Here is a 19,652-nt window from a genome sequence, read left to right as displayed (position 1 = left end):
TGCACACCTGCTAAGACGAAACACAGGTGATGAAACAGCAATAAAACACGCACCACCGTTCTGATAATCGTCATCATAAACGCACATTTTTCATCGTTCTCTTTGCTCGCCTGCTTCTTTTTCACCTTTTTGTTTTCTCTTTAAAAGAATGAATATTCCAAGCTTGTAAAAATGAATGTCTAGCATTCACTGCATTGTTTTTAATAGCCGATAGATTAGTTTTGGGCTTACAGACCATTTTTTCGTGAGAGAAATGTAGAGTTACGGATTTTTGTGGAAGAAGGCGCACGAACTAAAAGAAGAAGAACAAAAACACCCGTGGAAGACGTGTCTTGTGATTGCCTCTGACAAGTCTGCGTATTCAGAGGCCAGAGTACACGTGAAACATGTCTCTTTCTGGAATGAACAAGCCAAGAATGCAGCGCAGGGACTACGAGCGGTTGCTGCCACTGTCGTACCCAGCAAAACAAAACGTAGCTCTCCTGTCCTTCAGCATCAATTCTACACACTGCCGAGAGACCTACATGGACTCGGAGAGGCTGGAGCTGCGCTGTTTCTGCCGAGGCGTGCCCTGTTTTGTGGACGAAGCAGCTGCCGGAATCAGCAAGGCAAGGGAGCAGCGCAAACTACGGTCAGTGCGGTTGCTGTCGTACGAAGCCACATGGGTAGCCGTCCTTTCCAGCATCGGCTCTCCTGACTCTCAGGATAACTACATGGACTTGGAGAGGCTAGAGCTGCGCTATTTCTACCGAAGTGTGCCGTGTTTTTTGGACGAAGCAGCTGCCGGAATCAGCAAGGCATTAAAGCGGTGCGAGGACTACGACTGGCCACGGCCGCTATGGTACCCGTCCATCGGCGTTTTCTTGATGTGCTTCAGCACCAACTCTTCCAACTCCAGTGACCGCTATATGGACTCGGAGAGGCTGCAGCTGTGCTACTTCTTCCGAAGCTCGCTCTTTGTTATCGGCGACGAAGCAGCTGCCGGCATCGGCAGGACTCGGAAGCAGTGCCTGCACCAAGACCGGTCGTGGCCACTGTCGTACCCGGCCATCGACGTCATCTTGATGTGCTTGAGAATCGACTCTTCCGACTCCTGTGTCAACATCATGGGGTCATAAAGGCAGCAGCTGCGCCGTTTCGGCGGGAGCGTACCTGTCCTTGTCGGGATTCGACAATGTTTTTTGGAACAACTCTCGCACGTTCCCGGAGCACGCCAATGCGTCACCGTCACACAATGCGCTGGGTGCCATGCGCAATGGGTACGAAGGCAGGACGTGCCAAGGCTGTACCTGCAGTGCTCTGCCAAGACCAAGGATGGTTTGGATGGGAATTTCGAGAATGTAGTGGTGAAGATCTTGCAATCGAATACGCCAACGATGGCTATAACAAAAAATGGCAGTATTACGCGATCCGTTTCGAGAGGGGAGCGAGTTTGAGGAAGGGCAAGTTTCTCTCGTGCAGCAGTGTCTTCGTTGATTGATTGTGTGGATTGATCCCAAATATGTCAACTTAATATAGCCAATAGTTCATATGGCTAAAGATAAAAAAATTTGTCCGAAAAAATATTGTGTTCGCACATTTTTGCCATCTTCTCATTCAATATGGGCTTCGTTTCTAATAATAGAGTGAAGGAAAAGAGTACGGTGCCATTTTACCGGCTTGTGGCGGAAGCAAAACGCAGGGAGGAGAAGGGAAAGCTCTGATCTCTCACCAAACAGTGATTTCTATAGGAACAGTGAATCTGCAAAAATGAGCTTTTTGCGTTTCTGCGTTTTTCACTCATCGAATGAAATTTTTCTGAAAAAAAGCTGTCAGGTAGCTACAATGTGCTCGTTATACTAAAATTTCAGTCTCATGGTAAGATTTTTTGGTAAAACGAGTGCACATGTGAGTGGTTCATTGTAGCAATCAAGATAAATGAGTATTAGGCGTAGGTGTAGAACACCAGCCTTGGAGAAGCGGCGAAACCTTCCAGAAAGAGATTTTTGTCCCAACAGTATTGAATACTATGCAAGCGAAGTTTATATGAAATCTGGTACTGATGTGCGCATAATGCAAGCACTATGTGTCCGTTAATTCTCATGCGCCGTATGTAGCCACACATTCTAATTTTTTTTTCATTTCACTGTGTTGCCCTTTGCCGTTTCGGTAGAGTTTTTTTATATAATTGTTGAAATAAACCAGCTAATAAAGGTGGTTGAAAGATGGTGCTCATCCTCGCGCTCTCGTTTCTGGTAATATCTGGTTTTATCCTCCAATCGTCCGATAATGAGAGATAAATAGTGGTGGTACGGCGAAAAATTGGGGGAGTCTTGTGCTTCGCATTGAAGAGTTGAACGCTATAGCGAAATCCAGCCTCTAGTGCGCCCTTCAATGAGTAAGTGCATACTTAATATCATGTTTTGTTACACACACCGCACACAAACGCACGCGAATGGAAGCACGACGTATCCACAGTAATGAAGCGACTGTGTGGTGTGGCCGCTTTCCTCCGGTAGAACAGCGCTGTGCTGCAGTTGGAGACACATTTTTCACAATGTCTCTCTCTCTCTCTCACACACACACACACACACACACACACACACACACACACACACACACACACACACACACACACAAACACACACACACACACACACACACACACACACACACACACACACACACACACACACACACACACACACACACACACACACACACACACACACGCACGCACGCACGTACGCGCGCGCGCGCGAGCACGCCCACGCAGACGCACACACACACACGCGCGCGCGCGCGTGCTTGCGTGCGTGCGAATGGTGCTTACAGGTTTTTGATCTAAAGCAAGAGTCGCATGGCCTCCAAGATACACGCCACGCGCTCTCTATCTGGGAGGCTATTAGGAGTCTCACAATGCTTCACAGATGGCAGCACATTATCTAACGTTTTCTGTTTGATCAACGCCTCTGGAAAAGCATCATATGTTTTCCGCTATAAAGACATAGTTGTCCATTTTTAGAGCTGTTTAAAAGTTTCTGGGTATTTTTATCGGTGATGGCTGCACTATCCCGGCCATTTTGGGCGTAGTTTGATCGCCTCCTAAATGCGCCTATAAATCGCCGAATGGGCTCGTTATCGTCTTGACACCTGTTGAAAAAAATGTGTTACGGAGACTCCTTCCACTACATGGCATTTATATAGTGTTTTTTCCCGAAGCAGCTGCAGGTAAATGCTTAATTGCATATATGTATCTGACAACCTTTGAATTCATTATTTCCATGTCATAAAAAAGTAACATCGTGACTTTGTGGTAGGACACCTGCTTACAACGCGAACGGCAAGCGTTCAATCCTGAATGAGACCGAAAGTTTTATTTATTTTATTGGCTTCTTTTTCGATTTTTCGCACACGTCCGGTTGTATAATCATTGGCACAGGTTTTTTTACCGTTGCTGTTTTTGTAATCGGCAAAAGCTGATTTCGAGAATATAATTTCAGCCGATGAGATGGCGATGACGCTTTGAGAATATCCGGAGACAGGCCTGACGTCCCTAATATTTGCTGGCGTCACTTAGCAAGCGGTTTTTTTTCTGTTGCGCTACAGCGGGAAGGCAACTTGCCGTGCCATATTCTCTGCCAGGGATATTCTTTTGGAGAGCTTAAAAAAATGCAGAAATAAGGTGCAAAATTCAATACGGGGACAAAGTGGCGTAATCAATTCCTAAACTTGAGCATTTTAAATGAGAAGCTTTACTTTAAATAGCACTCTTTATGTTATAGAGCCCATATAAAAAGTTTGAAGTAACGTATTTCATTACGTTCGTTCTATGCTACACAGCTGGTCTTCTCTTCTTTGCTAACTCTTCGTGGAAGTTTTATAAAACCAATTATATTCATATAAGCGGTCGTACATGGCAGTGATGTAGTGGTTATGCAGAGGCCTCGGGTACTGACCTGAAAGCCGCGCTTTCGAACCCGGCGGCGGAGGTCACATTTCGATGGAGGTAAAAATTGTGGAAGCGCGCATATTGTGCGATGTTAGTGCATGTTAAAGAACACCAGATGACAAAATTTATGGAGCCCTCCACGATGGCCTTTCTCATAAGCATATCGTGGTTTTGGGGCGTGAAACCCCCTATGATAATTTGATGTACACAACCGTAAAACGCACCTCTTTCTTTAACGGGTTATGCGATCTGCACAGCGGCATCAGGTCTCAGTTTGAGACCCGGCTATTTCGACCACTTTGAGTTAAAACAAAAAACGCGCATAAGCGAGATTGAAGATATGCATATATAAAAACAAATCTACCTATACCACCCGTCAGAGCGAAGCATAATATATACCCCAATCACGAACCAATTCTGGCAAGCAAATGTTGAAAGAACTTGCAGATCCTACGCACAGTAGGAATCGGTGATATGTGAAGCACAAAAAAGAAACGTGCATATATAACTTCCAAATGAGCACAAACTTACGAGGCGGACGTAAGTTATGCCGCACATGACTTTCATACTATGATAATCATGTTTGGACGTGTCAGTCACTTTCGTCGTCAATTATCGTCGCGTGATGCCTAATTTGGTGTTTATTGAGCAAACGAACGGCCCGAGCACGCTGTGAGCGGAGCATTTAGTAATGTTTGGCATGACACACATTTAATGATTATCTTGTTTCAACGTAACATTTACCCTTGAAGTCTGATCACGTCACGTGATACAAAATTTGGTATATGTGGACCTAGCGAAATGGTCGCGAGCGCGATATGAGCATAGCAGCTAGTCATCTTTTATATGATTATCATGTTTTCACCAGTCATATACCTTCGTCATCTATCGACGTAACGTAACACCAAATTTGGTATATGTAAAGATAGCTAAAAGCCCATTAGCGCATTATGAGCGTAGCTTGAAGTCATCTTTTACATGACACGCACCTTATGAGAGTCATTTATACACAAGTCATATCTTCGTCATGCATTCACGTCCCGTAATAACAAAGTTCGTATATGTTCAGCTATCGAAACGGGCATGAGCGCACCATGAGCGTGGCGTGTAGTCATGACTTACATGACATGCATGTCTTGATTTGCATGGCATGGTCTCTCACTTATGTTTGCCATGCAGTTATGTCATACCATACCAGTTTTGAAATATGGCATGTGAACCAAACTACCGCAAGAATAGCAAGACCATGAAATGTAAGTCATGATATTCATCACGTACATGTCATGTTTTTCATGTTATGGCTATTCACTTTTGCTTGTCATGTCGTCATGTTGTTTTATACCCGTTTTGGTATCGATACAATTATCGAAACGGCCAGGAGAGTTTAAATTGTAGGCGGCTAGATAGATAGATAGATAGATTGATAGATAGATAGATAGATAGATAGATAGATAGATAGATTGATAGATAGATAGATATTTAGTTAGTCAGATAGATAGATAGATAGATAGATAGATAGATAGATAGATAGATAGATAGATAGATGATAGATAGATGAATAGATAGATAGATAGATAGATAGATAGATAGATAGATAGATAGATAGATAGATAGATAGATAGATAGATAGATAGATAGATAGATAGATAGATAGATAGATAGATAGGCATTGTGGTTGAGTGGCCGTAGCGCTGCAAGTAGTCAAGTAGATCCTCTGTGAGCGGTCACAACGTGGTTTATTTCGACGTTTCGGCCTAGAGTCTGGCCTTCATCAGGATTGAGGGTGCAAATTGTTGGTGCACAGCTTTATACAATCTTGAATCATAGGGTGAGAAATAGAAAGAGGAAAAAAACGAGAAAAAAGAAGAAAAAAAAAGAAAGAAAAAAGATGAAAGGAAACGAGAATATAAGGTCGACTCCCCCGGGCGCTCCCTTTCACTTTTCCTTCCCCTTCCCTTCCATCTCTCTCCCCTTTCTCTTTTCCACCTTTAGGTGGAAAAGAGAAAGGGGAGAGAGATGGAAGATTTCTTCGATGTACTAGAACTTTGGACACACTTATTAAAACACCCGGTCTGTGTGTGTAAATTGTGTGTGGGGGATCACCGAATGCTTGCTTGAATGATAGCAATTATGTTTGTTTAGAAAACACAGGCTCATAGGTTTTTCTAACTTTGAGAATTGAAGAAAAGGTTGTGCCAAGATGCCACTGGAATCGTTTAACTCTAAACAAAAGTTTCGACGATAACAAGATCTTCAGATGTTGAAATGAGAAGACGCGAGCTTTTTCGAGCATATCGAACGCTTAATTTATTCGTGATGGCACACAGAGGGGTACGTTAGGTCCGGACCCTAATGGTGCTGAAGATAAGTAACTTTTTGAGGATCAGTGCGATGCTTTCGACGATATTTTGAAACTGAAAATGCGTCATTCGTTATGTCTGTTTATTTAGAAAGAGAGAGAGAGAGAGAGAAAAATAAACGCTTATTTAGAAACATCGTTCCGAGCAAGGCTCGGTGTCACATAAGGTGGGAGGTTTCCCTAGTCCAGGAACCCTCTGGCTACGACTGCACTCTTGGCCCTGGCGATGAGTTTACGCTGGTCTTCCTGTTCCTCGAGGACGAGCTTTAGGAATATAAAAATGTCTGCTCTCTCATTCTGGGGCATAAACTGAGATTTTGACAGCGAGTGCATGCTCTATTATTAATATCAGTAGTGAAATTGATGGTATATTGATGCGGCTGTACATTTGTTGACAATAATTTAGCGCTCATTCGTGTGCATATATACACTTGCGCTTTACCCATTTCTGTCTTCTCAAATTAAACTCAACTAACTAAATTGGTAACTTTGTATGAAGTTGGTGAGCGTAGTGAGTTAGGAAACGATATAACTGTACACGTACTGTTCATTTTCTGAAAGTCTTTGAGAAGGCAGCACGTTTCAAGAGATAAAAGATTGTTAAAAAAAGACTTCAAGCTACTCACACACTGAATTTCGTTTTTGCAAACTCTACAGAAGTTAAAATATTTTAAACAATTCTTTAGAACAGATTAAAAAATGCACACGGGCTGAATTGCTCGTCGATTACACTAAGGTGTTTGGTTTATTTAACCACAATCTTCTCATAATGAAACTAGCTTAGTCGTTGTGGCACTCGGGATTTTATACTGGAGCGAATAAAAGCATGCTATCGGGAACAAAGCGTCAAAGTAACTCCGTAAATTACGAAGGCTATGAAGGCAGACTCAGCCAATTCCTAAGTACGTGCCATTCGAGCGTCAACTTGCCTATAGTGTTGCTGCGTGTGCTCGTGTCCCAACGTGAACTGAAGTACTATTGAAAGACGACCTAGTTGGTATGAGTGCTCGTAACTTATTTTCAGCGCACACTGACACACGGACCCTGGGTCAGTGTTCGCTAAAAATGAGTTATGATGCACAGCGTATACTGCAGACGTTAGCATATGCCGGGTCACTAGACTTACCACGAGCTACTGCATATGCTACCTTTAGGTAACAGGGTTGGGTGTCTGTCTTCCGAACGCCGGCCGTCGTGCATTAAAGCGAAGGTGATGCTCAGGACAATTGTATTTCCAACTGCCGGGGGAAATACAAAAACAACAGTACTACTATTAGACATCGCACTGAAATGCAGCTGTACTGGTCCTAGTCAAGGCGGGGCAAACTTATCGCTTGCTCTCGACAATTAAGGGGTGTCAATCAAGGACAAGCCAGATATGTCGCCGGTAAATTTCAGTGTGGCATCACCACGTACTGTCGTGAGCAATATGACCATAGAGTAACATATAAAGTTAAGAGAGACGACACGCAAGATGGGGTCCTTCGGAGGCAGCTCTCCTGCAACTGTACCAATCTTTATTGGTAGGATACTTACGATACAGCATGCCCATGCTTTCAAGTATGAAGCCCAGTTGTGCGAGCACGCTCGAAAGCATCCAAGCTCAAGGGTTGCGCACATGTTTGGGCTTACCTCAATGCACATCAACCAAGAGAACTCTCGCCAAAGCTCGGGCTTGTCCAATCAAAGTACATGTGCTTTGCGAGCCTCTTCATGTCCACCTTATCTTGTTGAATCGACACAGGCAACATCCCCTATCAGCGCTCCCTGCCAGCCACCGAGACTGCAGTTATTGAAGAGCTATATCGTGGCTCGAGAACATCATACCGCCAAGATTCTCTCCCCCACGTGTTCCTGAGACACCTCCGTGGCTCCTGCCTAGACCACTCGTCATACTTCAGATTCCTGGGATTATGAAGTCCCTTGTATCATCGATTGGTCTAAAGCAACTTACACTGCTACACAATTATACTATGTACGACGGCGTTGCACACGCATATACTGATGGATCTACCACGTCGCGTACCTCCGCCGCAGACTTTTTCATACCGCAGATGAAGATAGCTCGACGTTTCAAGATAGATCACAAGACCACATCAACAGCCGCGGAACTTTTTGCTATTCGGGAGGCAATACGTTTCATGTCGAAAGAACCCGCTCGTAAATGGACGATACTGTGCGATGCCAAAGCTGCTCTTCAAACCATCGATGGCCCCGCAGGGCGCGGGTTCGAATCCCGGCTGCGGCGGCTGCATTTCCGATGGAGGCGGAAATGTCGTAGGCCCGTGTGCTCAGATTTGGGTGCACGTTAAAGAACCCCAGGTGGTCTAAATTTCCGGAGCCCTCCACTACGGCGTCTCTCATAGTCATATAGTGGTTTTGGGACGTTAAACCCCACATATCAATCAATAAATCAATCAATCAATCAATCAATCAATCAATCAATCAATCAATCAATCAATCAATCAAACCATCGATGGCTTGATGAAACAAGGTCTATATCATATTTTATCGATTGAAATAGCAGAGCTGCTTGGCCATGCTACAAAAATGGACATCATGTAACATTTCAATGAATACCTGCTCATTGTGGCATAATGGGCAATGAAGAGGTGGACGATGAAGCTAAGAGAGCTTTAAATAATGACCCGGAAGTGTGCATAACATTTTCTCGACAAGATACTAACATCCTACTTCGACGGGTAATGCGCAGCTCCATCTTAGAGCACTGGCAGAAACCAGAACACCAGCACTAGCGGCTGCACAAATGGGACCCGGAAATGAAGTTCCGTATGCCTCACAAGTTAGAGCGAAGCATCTCGTGCATTATCCACCGCATTCGCCTCGGTGTGGCTTACACGAGAGGTTACACCCACTTGATTAGCTGTAATGACACAGGTCCCGATTGTGGTCACTGTCGGTTGCCAGAAACGCTCGAACATATATTTTGCGACTGTCCAGCATATGAAAGCGAACGTCAGCAACTGATATCTTCTATTGGCCGATATATTAGTCGACCATTAACCGATGAGGTTCTGTTAGGTCCTTGGCCTGACTCCAGCAGCACACATGTGGTTATACGAGCTGTCATCGCTTTCTTAGAAGCCACTGGACTGGATGCACGTCTGTAGAGTTAGCCAACCTAATAAGAATATATCATCTCTCTACCTTACCATCGTCATTCATCACTCTTTGACTCCCCAGTCACCCTTCCCCAGAGTAGAGTAGTAGGCCAGAGCAAACTATAGCTCAGGCCGACCTCTCTACCTTTCTGTAATAAATTCTCTCTCTCTCTCTAAGAGAGGACCCCCCTATAGGCCCCTGCGGCTTATTTAGGATCACAGTGCTTCAAACGGTTGTTAGGAACTTTAACAGCCTTAGAGATTGGAGACCACAAAATAGGTGTCTTGAAGGCTATGTTGTAGTGACTAGAAATACTATACAGCCTGCGAGACCACTCCCGCCTGCGTGCTCGTATCTGAGGCCATACTTTACTATTTTTCTAACATGAAGTTTGCATGCATCAATGAGCTTCGTGTAAGCTGCACACCACTAGAGCGGCAAGCACATGACGCCAATGTGTGTTAGGCATACATTCCAATCAAAAATGAGAATTATTGGAGAAGCGAAAAGTTTTTTTAAGCGATATTTTTGGTAAGCACATTCTCACTTTGTTATGCTTTATTAACGCAGGCAAAAGAGAGGTTCATTGCCCTGCGAGACGCGAAAGTACAGCAGCCATATCATGAATATAAAAAACACACAAAAAATGAACATATAGGATCATTAGAGGAAGAGCCGCCGCTGAGTATAACTCCAATAAACGGACACAATTACACATAGAGTGCACAACGCGACACGGCCGTAGTTGCCTACGCACTTGACCCCGGCATTAACCGAAAAAAGAAAAGAAAAATGTTGCCTACGTTTTCTTTCCCACCTTCGCACTAATTTTCTCGTACACACTTTACATCGCTCTCTCTCGAAAAACAGTCACAGCCAGTTGCCGCAGCAAAAACCAAACAATTTCAGGTGTGATGCAAGCCGTTAATGAGGCAGGAGTGTTTACTAAAAGATTACGTCCTAGCTTTAGCTAACAAACCTTTTTTTACAATTACCACTTCTGTCCTATTGGGCCCGTTAGAGCTTCAAGCAATTGGCAAACGGCTAAGGTAACAAATTTGAGAATAGCTGCACTTTTGAATAAATCTCGCTCATGCAGTGAACTTGAATACATCTAGCGGCACAAAGAAAATCTCACAACGTGAGCGGCGATTCACGTTCCTCAGCTAAGAAACAAATTTCTGGCGTAAACTTGTGGTTCAACATTCGAAACAGTTTTTTTTAGTGTGAGACAGTCCCCGAAAACAACACGTGAAGAGAAGACCACAAAAAAAGCTCATTGTGCCAAACAGATGAATGCGGGAAATATATTTATTTTATTGATTTCAATTTACAAATACTGCACTCTTCATACAGGATATTAGCAGGGTGAATATATATCGTCTTGGTAAAAAAATAGGTTGCAAAACAACAAAGGGTAGCAAACATTGCTTCCAAAAATACAATACAGATAAATACAGACCACACATACGGAACATCAACTACATAAAATGGTAAAAAATACATATTTCCACAAGATCGTGTTACAAATTGGAAATTAATTAAGAAATATTTGCAGAAAATGAAGACAGTGAAGGTTGAGCCACTTCAGTGTTAGGTTATTTCATTCAGTCACATTCCTTGGAAAAAAGAATGTTTGAAACAATTATTTTTTACGTGGAATGGAGTTTTTGTTAGGTAATGCCTTTGTCCTGTTGCATACCCGAAAGAAAAAGTGATGATGTCAGAAATATCAATATCATAATGTTTATTTATAAGCTGAAATAAAAATTTTCATCGTGAAATACAATTGTGTTTCGTAAGTGCGGGCGAATCGGCTTGTTTTAGGAATTCTGTTGCAGGAGGTACGGGAGTAGTTGTTGTAGATGAAGCGGACTGCCTTCCGTTGCACCCGTTCAAGTCTTTTTATGTTAGCTTTAGTAAAGGGGTCCTAAATATTTGCGGCATAATCAAGTACTGCAAGTATAACTATATTGTACGCTAACAAGTAAACGGAAGGTCCCTCGTGAACTTACTTACAGCGCAACACAAGAAAAAATACAGGACAGGGAAGGAGTAAAAGAGAAAGAAAAGACGGCGCTGTACGGAAGGTGTTGATAGTTGGAGTGCCCTTCTAAAAAAAACAATCTACGGTAGGCATAAGAGGTCACTTTTTCAATGTATCGTTTCCATTTTAGAGTGTTTGTTATGTGCAGGCCAAGGTACTTGTATTCTGTTACCTCAGAGAAGAAAATACTGTTAGCCGAGTAATTCTTATGTGATTCTAAAAAGAGAAAAGAAAAGTGAGCCCCGTAACTGTCTGCATCAGAGTGCGACACCTGAACAGTAGCTCGCGAGGGATGGGGGTAAGGAGGGATTAAAAGGATAGGATTAAATGTATTGAGGTAAGAGGGGGAAGGAGAGAGTGTGGCGCAGGAACAGCGACACCCTGAAGCAAGGAGAAGATAGGAAAGATGGACACGGTCGCAGAAGTCCGAGGACGGGCACCACTCTGAGAGAGTTTTTGTCGGCGTCAGGAGATGGCGTAGGGCGAGCCAGTGGCCAGAGCAGTGCTGCCGTCGGAGATCGCGGGGGCATGACCGGTCGCCCCGATACCCAGATTGAAACTTAGCATGTTTTTTTTGTTAGTAATGCACATAATAACAGTTTTATTGAATTTAACCGACATTTGCCAATCTCTACTACAGGCAACAACTTGCTGAAATGCATCATTTAGTAACATTCGATTGCAATGACTATAAATGGTAGAGTATAGGACACAGTCATCGGCATATAATTTAATCTTAACAGGTAGGTCATTTTCCGCATCATTTATATAGAGTAAAAGGAAAAGAGGGCCTAGAACTGAACATTGGGAACACCGGAGTCAACAGAAAGTTTATCAGAATCGTGATTTTTAAACGTAGAGAATTGACTACGTCCTCTAAGGTAGTCAGTAATCCAATTATTCAGCTTAGGATTATTAAGAAATATGTTAAATTTAAGCAGCAGTTTCTGATGTGACACTTTATCGAAAGCTTTCGAAATATTTATGAATATGGTGTCTGTTTGTTTCTCGTTGTTTATATTGTTTGCAATGTCATCTACAGTTTGTACTAATTGGATTACTGTCCATTAGCCTTTACAGAATCTATGCTGATGGATTGTTAGAAATTCATGCTTTTCGAGGAATCACAAAATGTGTTTGTGAAAGATGTGTTCCGGTATTTTGCATGCAGTTAATGTTAATAAAATAGGGCGGCAATTTTTGATGTGCTGCTTATTCCCGGTTCTGTGGAGTGGCTTGACACTGGCGGCCTTCCAGTCGTCCGGCAGTTGGCCCAATAACAAGGATTTCATAAACAACACCTTTAAATATTTGGATACCGATTCTGCATAACGTTTAAGAAAACAATTTGGAATGTGGGCCAGATCTAGATTCTCTTATATCTATATTTAGTAACATATTAAAAACACCCGACTCAGCGATATCAATGTCAGATACAGGAGGCAGGGCGACGTCGTAAACTGGTAAAATGCCTTTATATCTAGTAAAGAAAGATTTGAAATTACAATAAAGAGGTTTGCAATTGCTTTGGTTTCATGAACCAATGTACCATTTACATCAAACAGATCACACCCCTCAGACATGGGGCTAATACTTCTTCAAAATTTCACTGGGGTGACTTTATGTAAGTTGGTAATAAGTCACCCTAATAGCGCTACCTGTCACTACTGAGTTGATTGTCTAGTTTTACCGTTAGTTGATGGACTTCATTGTCATCACAAGTGAAATCCCCATTTTTTTCTTCATTCGTTTTAACCGTCTTTTCAATTGAAGTGTATTATGAGAAAACCCGGGATTCTGATATTTCCTCTTTTCAGTTACTCGAGGCAGAAAAGAAATAATACAAGTGTTAGTAATGTTTTTATACTGGATCCAAAGTTCATATACATTGCACTTGCTGTTTTCAAATTAACTAAAATGAAACACGAGGGTATCGAGCATTGAAACGTCGTTTGCCCTAGAAGACTCAGGGAAAGACAAACGTTGCAATTTTTTTTTCTAATACAGTGTTACATAGACTTAGGACCACGGCTTGGTGGTTCAATATTCCCGGAACTACTTCGCAGGTTGCTCGAGTATCAATCGATCCGCTGACAAAAAGTAAGTGCGAAATAGATTTGGAAGATCCCTGAATTCTGGTGTAATCCTGTACAACTTTAAGGCGATGGAATGTAAACGCAATGTTTACATTGCTTCTCTGACAAGATCGTACTTTGAGAGTGTTAAAGTTGGCCAGTATATATTTGGTAAACTAAAGTCCCCTAAAAGAACCATCCGATCATTTGGTCTTATATTTTCGTGCAAGTATACGTTCTAGAGCTCCACAAATACGGAAAGTGGAGCATTTGAAGGTTTGTATATAGCTCCTATAGGGTATCTGTTATCAATGAAGTAACTGGTACAGAAATACATTCAATGTTATGTATATTTAACCTTCTGAACATATTTAGCGGTGACTTGAAAAGAATACAGACACCTCCAGCTGTGCTGTCTCGATCTTTTCTAAATGCTCTGTAACCAGAAGGAACAAACTCGCTGTCATATATTGATTTGTTTAGCTACGTTTCTGTCAAAACTGCAACAGAAGGATCATGTTCGCAAGTTTTTTCAGCGCGCGAACATACGAAAAAGAGAACAGGGTTCCTATGTTCGTATGTTCGCGCGCTGAAAAAACTTCTAAATATGACTACGCACCAACTAGCCCAAGCTACCACTCCTGTTTACAAGCCCATTGTAGCTTTCTGACTGCCTTTGTACAGACATTTGATTTCATGGGTGACGAACGCCGAATCTAAAAAAGCAAAAAAGCAATTTTTCCAGGTTCACTGTTTCTGTAATAAAGCACTATTTGTTGGGAGGTCAGAACTTTCCCTTCTCCTTTTTGCGTTATGTCTTTTCCTTGAGCCAATAAAATTGCCCACCAAAACGTTTTTGCGCTATAGTAATACAAGCGAAGCCCATATTGAACGAGAAGACGGCAAAAAGTGCTAGCACCAAATTTGTTTTAGACGTGATTATTTATTTACATCCACGTGAAGTTATGACTATATAATATTAACATACTTTGAATAAGCGCAGACGACAAATAGACGAAGATGCTGCATCGCGAGAGAAACTTCACTTCCTCAAATTGGCTTCTCTCCGGGAACAGATGTCAGAAAAATGCCATTTGCGTTATTGTCCTCGTGAGCTTGTTCGAGCGAAAGGTCACCAGCGTAACAGTTTCTAAATCTCCATCCTAACCATCTTTGGTCTTGGCAGAGCATTCCGGGTGCAGCCTTGGCATATCTTGCCTTCACCCTCCCGTTGCGCATGGCCCCAGGAGCAGTGGGTACCTGCGATGGCTTGGCCTTATCTGGGAGCTTGGGCGGATCGTCTCGATAAACATTTCCGAATCTTGACATAAACAGGTGCGCTCCCAAAGAAACGGCGCACCTGCCGCTTATCCGACACCATGTACTTGTCACGGGAGTCGGAAGAGTCGATGCTGAAGCACATCAAAATGACGTCGATGGCTGAGTGCGACAGTAGCGATGACTGGTCGTCGTACTGGCACGTGTTCCTTCCCTTGACAATTTCGGCAGCGGCTTTGTCCACAAGAGAGAGGACGCTTCGGATGAAATGGCGCAGCTTCAGCCTCTCCGAGTTCATGTAGTTCTCCAGGCAGTCGGGAGGGTCGGTCCTGAAGGACATGAGGGCTACACAGAGCGCTGGGTACGACACGGGCCGCAACTGGTCGTATTCCTTGCGCTGCATCCTTGTCTTGCCAACACCGGAAGGTGACGTCTTTCATGAAGGTGGTAGGTGAACGGGCCTCTGAATACGCGACCTTGGCGGAGACGATAAGAAGACACGTCTTCCGCGGGCGTTGTTCTTCTTCTTCGACTTCAGGAACAAATCTTGATTCTTGTTCCTCAAAATCAGTAATTCTACATTTGACTACTGAATAACGCTCTTAACGTCCGACACTAAAGTATTGGCTAATAAAAACAATAAAGTGAGTTTTGGACATTCATTTTAACCAGCTTAGAAAATTCGTTTTTTTAAAGGGAAAACAAAAGTGCGGGTAAAAAAGAAGATGAGCAAAGAGAACGACGAAAAATGGGCGTTCATGGTGATGCCTATCAGAAGGATGGCGCGTGTTTTATAGCTGTTTTAGCGCCTGTGTGTCGTCTTTCTTTGTGTGTTTTTCTTAAATGCTTTCGCAGTAATATTTTTCAGTTTGACACACAAAAACTAAACGAGATCTTGGTTTTCATAATTTCATAACGGTTTTCATAACGAGATCTTGGCTTTCATAAAAAGACTACAAATTTAAAATGACAAAGAAGTCGCGCACTGACTTACGGATAGACAGACACTGTAAGAGCCAGTGAAAGCCATATAAAAAACTATAAAACTATATACATATACATAGACATATATATATATATATATATATATATATATATATATATATATATATATATATATATATATATATATATACTTTTTCGTTTTTCCGATATGGTTTTTACTGGCTCTTACAGTGTCTGTCTATCCGTAAGTCAGTGCACGACTTTTTTGTGATTTCATAGACTTTTGCCCTACACCCGGAGAAAGGCTTGATAAGATAGAAAAAAAAAAGGTTTACAGAAAACTATGAACGTGCTTCAGAAGAGAAGAGACACAACTTAGCGGTTGCCTTAATTTTATTTCCAACGGTTTCGACTGGCGAACCGGTCTTCGTCAGGTTTTCCGAACATGCCCTGTCGACATGGTGGTGCAAGAAGGAAACAAGGAAACGGGAGAGAGTGATAAATTAGTGGTGTTTTACATGGAGAACATATGCTGTGTCGATCAGTTCTCTTCGTCTCATTCGATGGACCAAGCGAAAAAGAGTAGAGCGGAAGAGAGAAGGCTGCGAGAGGCATGGCCTCATTCTGAGTGCGGCATGGGTCACATGTATATGGGCGAAATATAAATAAATGGGACCGCAGAATGCACCACCATGTCGATGCAGCACTTTGGCTTAGCGTCGAACGTGTTCTCAAACCTTGACGAAGACTGGTACACCGGTCCTAACCGTCGGTAATTAAATTAAAGCAACCGCTTAAAGCGGGCAAGAATTGCCATTGCACCCGCTCTCCAGCTTCAGCGGCAATACGCAGCGCCCCTATTTCTATGACGAGATGTCGACTGGGCACTAAGTAGTTAAAGGGTTAAACTTTTCAGAAAAGCTGTTTTTTCTCCGCACCAAACCACCAGAGCCAGGAGGCACCGTCTGGTCGGGAACAATGCGTTAATAAAAGGAAGGATACACTGACCACAGATATCCTAAAAGTGGAAAAGAGAAAGGGAAAGAGATAGAAGGGAAGGGGAAGGAAGAGTGAAAGTGGGCGCCTGGGGGAGTCCACCTTATATTCTCGTTTTTTTCTTATTTTTTATTTTTCTCTTTCTTCCTTCTTTCTTTTCTTTTTTCTTCTTTATTCTCGTTTTTTTCTCTTTCTATCTCTCACCCTATGATTCAAGATTGTATAAAGCTGAGCACCAACAAACTGCACCCTCAATCCTGATGAAGGCCAGACTCTACGCCGAAACGTCGAAATAAACCACGTTGTGACCGCTCACAGAGGATCTACTTGACTACTTGCAGCGCTACGGCCACTCAACCACCATGCCTATCTATCTATCTATCTATCTATCTATCTATCTATCTATCTATCTATCTATCTATCTATCTATCTATCTATCTATCTATCTATCTATCTATCTATCTATCTATACACACACATATATATATATATATATATATATATATATATATATATATATATATATATATATATATATATATATATATATATATAAATTGCAAGGGAGTTCAATAGCGACGAGAGGTCGTAGGAAGACAGTTGGTACAGACACAAATACGTGGGCAGTCCAGCGTCTACAGCTCGTGCACACGCTCGCGCTTCGCACTCAGAGATGGTCCTACTGGTCATTGCCTTGCGAGTTCGCCACTACAATAGGCCGGTGATGAAGATGAGCCATCCTGGCGACTGAAGGGGAAGAGAGAACAGGAGGGTCGTAGCAGGTCTTGAGGCGACTGACGTGAACCGTCTCACGACCAAGGCGGCGCTTGTCCATGGATGGCTTGAGCGGTTCAATCACAGAAAAAAAGGCGCTGCATTACGCGGTAATGGCCAGTATACATAGGTGAAAACTTGGGAGTGAGTCCAGGTGAGTGGAAAGGCAGTCGGAGCCACACGAGAGAACCGACGGGGGAAGTGTCCTAAACAAGATCATGGTCATAGCGATCTTTTTGGAGGGCTTGATTATTGGCTGTGAAGGACCGTGCAAGCTGACGATACTCTTCGGCATATTCGGCCCTTTCCGAAACGGGGCTGAACTCAGAGGCATCAGGATTGTATGGCAGAATTGTGTCGAATGCGCTGCATGGGTCGCGACCATATAAAAGAAAAAAATGGAGGAAAGCCTGTTGTTGATTGAATCGCCATATTGTACGCGTATGTCACCATAGGCAGAAGGACGTCCCAATCGGAGTGGTTGGAATCAATATACATAGCGAGCATGTCTCCCAGGGTTCAATTGAAATATTCCGTTAAGCCATTTGTCCGAGGGTGGTAAGCCGTTGATGTGCGGTGTACCGTACGGCATGAATGTAAAAGCTGCTGCAGAACTTCGGACAAAAATACGCGACCTCTGCCACTCAAGAGCTCCCGTGGTGCGCCATGACGAAGAATGAACCGATGCAAGGTGAAGGTTGCAACGTCACAAACACCAGCTGAAGGTAGCGCTCACGGTTCGGCGTACCTTGTCAGATGGTCGGCAGCCGCAATCACTCATCAATTACCACCAACAGAACACTGTAGCGGGCCGTATAGGTCAATCCCAACACGGTCGAATGGGCGTGCAGGACAAGGTAAAATCTCCAGTTGGCCGGGTGAATGAGGAGATGCCTTGCGCTGCTGACACAAGGAACATGAGCGAATGTGTTTGCGTACAAGCGTGTGCATACCCCGCCAATAGTAATGTTGGCGGATTCGCTCATACGTCTTTAGTGCACCAGCTGGTGCATGTTGTGGTTCAGCATGAAAATATTCGCAGATATCGACTGCATATGGCTGGGTATGGCCAGCAGCCATTTTCGACCCGCCACTTGATAAAGTCAACGGCATAGCAGGCCATCCCGTATGGCGAATTGCGTTGCTTGGGGGCTAAGAGCACGCGGGTAAATAGAAGTTGATGTATTAGAGAGCATATTCAAAAGCGAGACAATCCAAGCGTCCTTCTGCTCTTCAGATGGCATGTCTGTGACGCTGACGGCCGAGAGGAGAAGGTCAAGGGCTGATACTTCTGTATCATCAGTTTTCACGGGTGATCGTGAAAGCGCAGCTGCGTCAGAGTGTTTTCGCCCCGATCGGTAGACGATGCATTTGTCGAATTTCTGGAGGCGTATTGCGCAACGTCCGAGACGACCAGAAGGATCTTTCAGTGAAGCCAATCAGCAGAGTGCGTGATGGTCAGTTACCACATCAAAAGTTTGGCTGTACAAATGGAGCGAAACTTGTTTAACGCCCACACAATCGCGAGTCACTCTTTCCGTAACAGAATAGTTGGCTTCTGCTTTAGTGAGGGCGCGGCTGGCTTATATATAGAGGACCACATACTCCGTAAAACCTGGTTTGCGTGGCGCGAGTACGGCACCAAGGCCGACGCCACTTGCACCCGTGTGTACTTTGGTCGGCGCAGTAGGGTCGTAATGGCGCAGTACAGGTTGTGAGGTCAGGAGTTTGCGCAGTGTTGCGAAGGATTCGTCACAGGCTGCTGTCCAATTCGAAAGATATGCAGAACCAGCAAGGTGTTTGGTGAGCGGAGTGATGATGGAAGCAAAGCTCCGGACAAACCGACGAAAATAAGAGCACATGCCCACAAAGCCCCGTAGTTCCTTAACTGTAGTCAGCTTAGGAAATTCGGCAACAGCACGAAGCTTGTCAGGGTCGGGACTCACTATACCAAGTATGGTGAGTCTCGGGGCTAAAAAACCCACCATACCAAGTATGGTGAGTTGTTTTACCCCAAAGTGACATTTCTTCAGGTTAACCTGAAGCCTGGCGTTTGTATAGCGTTGTAGAATCTTACGCAGACGATTGAGATGCGAAGTGAAATCGGGTGAAAAAACAACATCG

At 43.5% G+C, this 19,652-nt stretch overlaps 2 protein-coding genes across 2 annotated transcripts; one reads left to right on the top strand and one right to left on the bottom strand.

The window, feature by feature from the left end:
* Positions 1 to 386: 386 nt before the first annotated feature.
* On the top strand, positions 387 to 1,118 carry LOC142775080 (uncharacterized). The gene has a single exon (XM_075876402.1). It carries the CDS (start codon positions 387 to 389, stop codon positions 1,116 to 1,118), a length of 732 nt encoding a protein of 243 aa, XP_075732517.1.
* A 13,693-nt stretch (positions 1,119 to 14,811) lies between these two features.
* Positions 14,812 to 15,216, bottom strand: LOC142775079 (uncharacterized). Its single transcript, XM_075876401.1, has one exon. It carries the CDS (start codon positions 15,214 to 15,216, stop codon positions 14,812 to 14,814), a length of 405 nt encoding a protein of 134 aa, XP_075732516.1.
* Positions 15,217 to 19,652: the final 4,436 nt, after the last annotated feature.

This window comes from Rhipicephalus microplus, chromosome X (assembly GCF_043290135.1).
Source record: "Rhipicephalus microplus isolate Deutch F79 chromosome X, USDA_Rmic, whole genome shotgun sequence".
Classification (NCBI taxonomy): Eukaryota; Metazoa; Arthropoda; class Arachnida; order Ixodida; family Ixodidae; genus Rhipicephalus; species Rhipicephalus microplus.
This window is presented reverse-complemented; position numbering and strand designations above follow the sequence as displayed.

Excerpts from the sequence above, each read along its gene's own strand:
- LOC142775080 (XM_075876402.1), top strand. The coding sequence starts at position 387 with ATGTCTCTTTCTGGAATGAACAAGCCAAGAATGCAGCGCAGGGACTAC.
- LOC142775079 (XM_075876401.1), bottom strand. The coding sequence starts at position 15,216 with ATGCAGCGCAAGGAATACGACCAGTTGCGGCCCGTGTCGTACCCAGCG.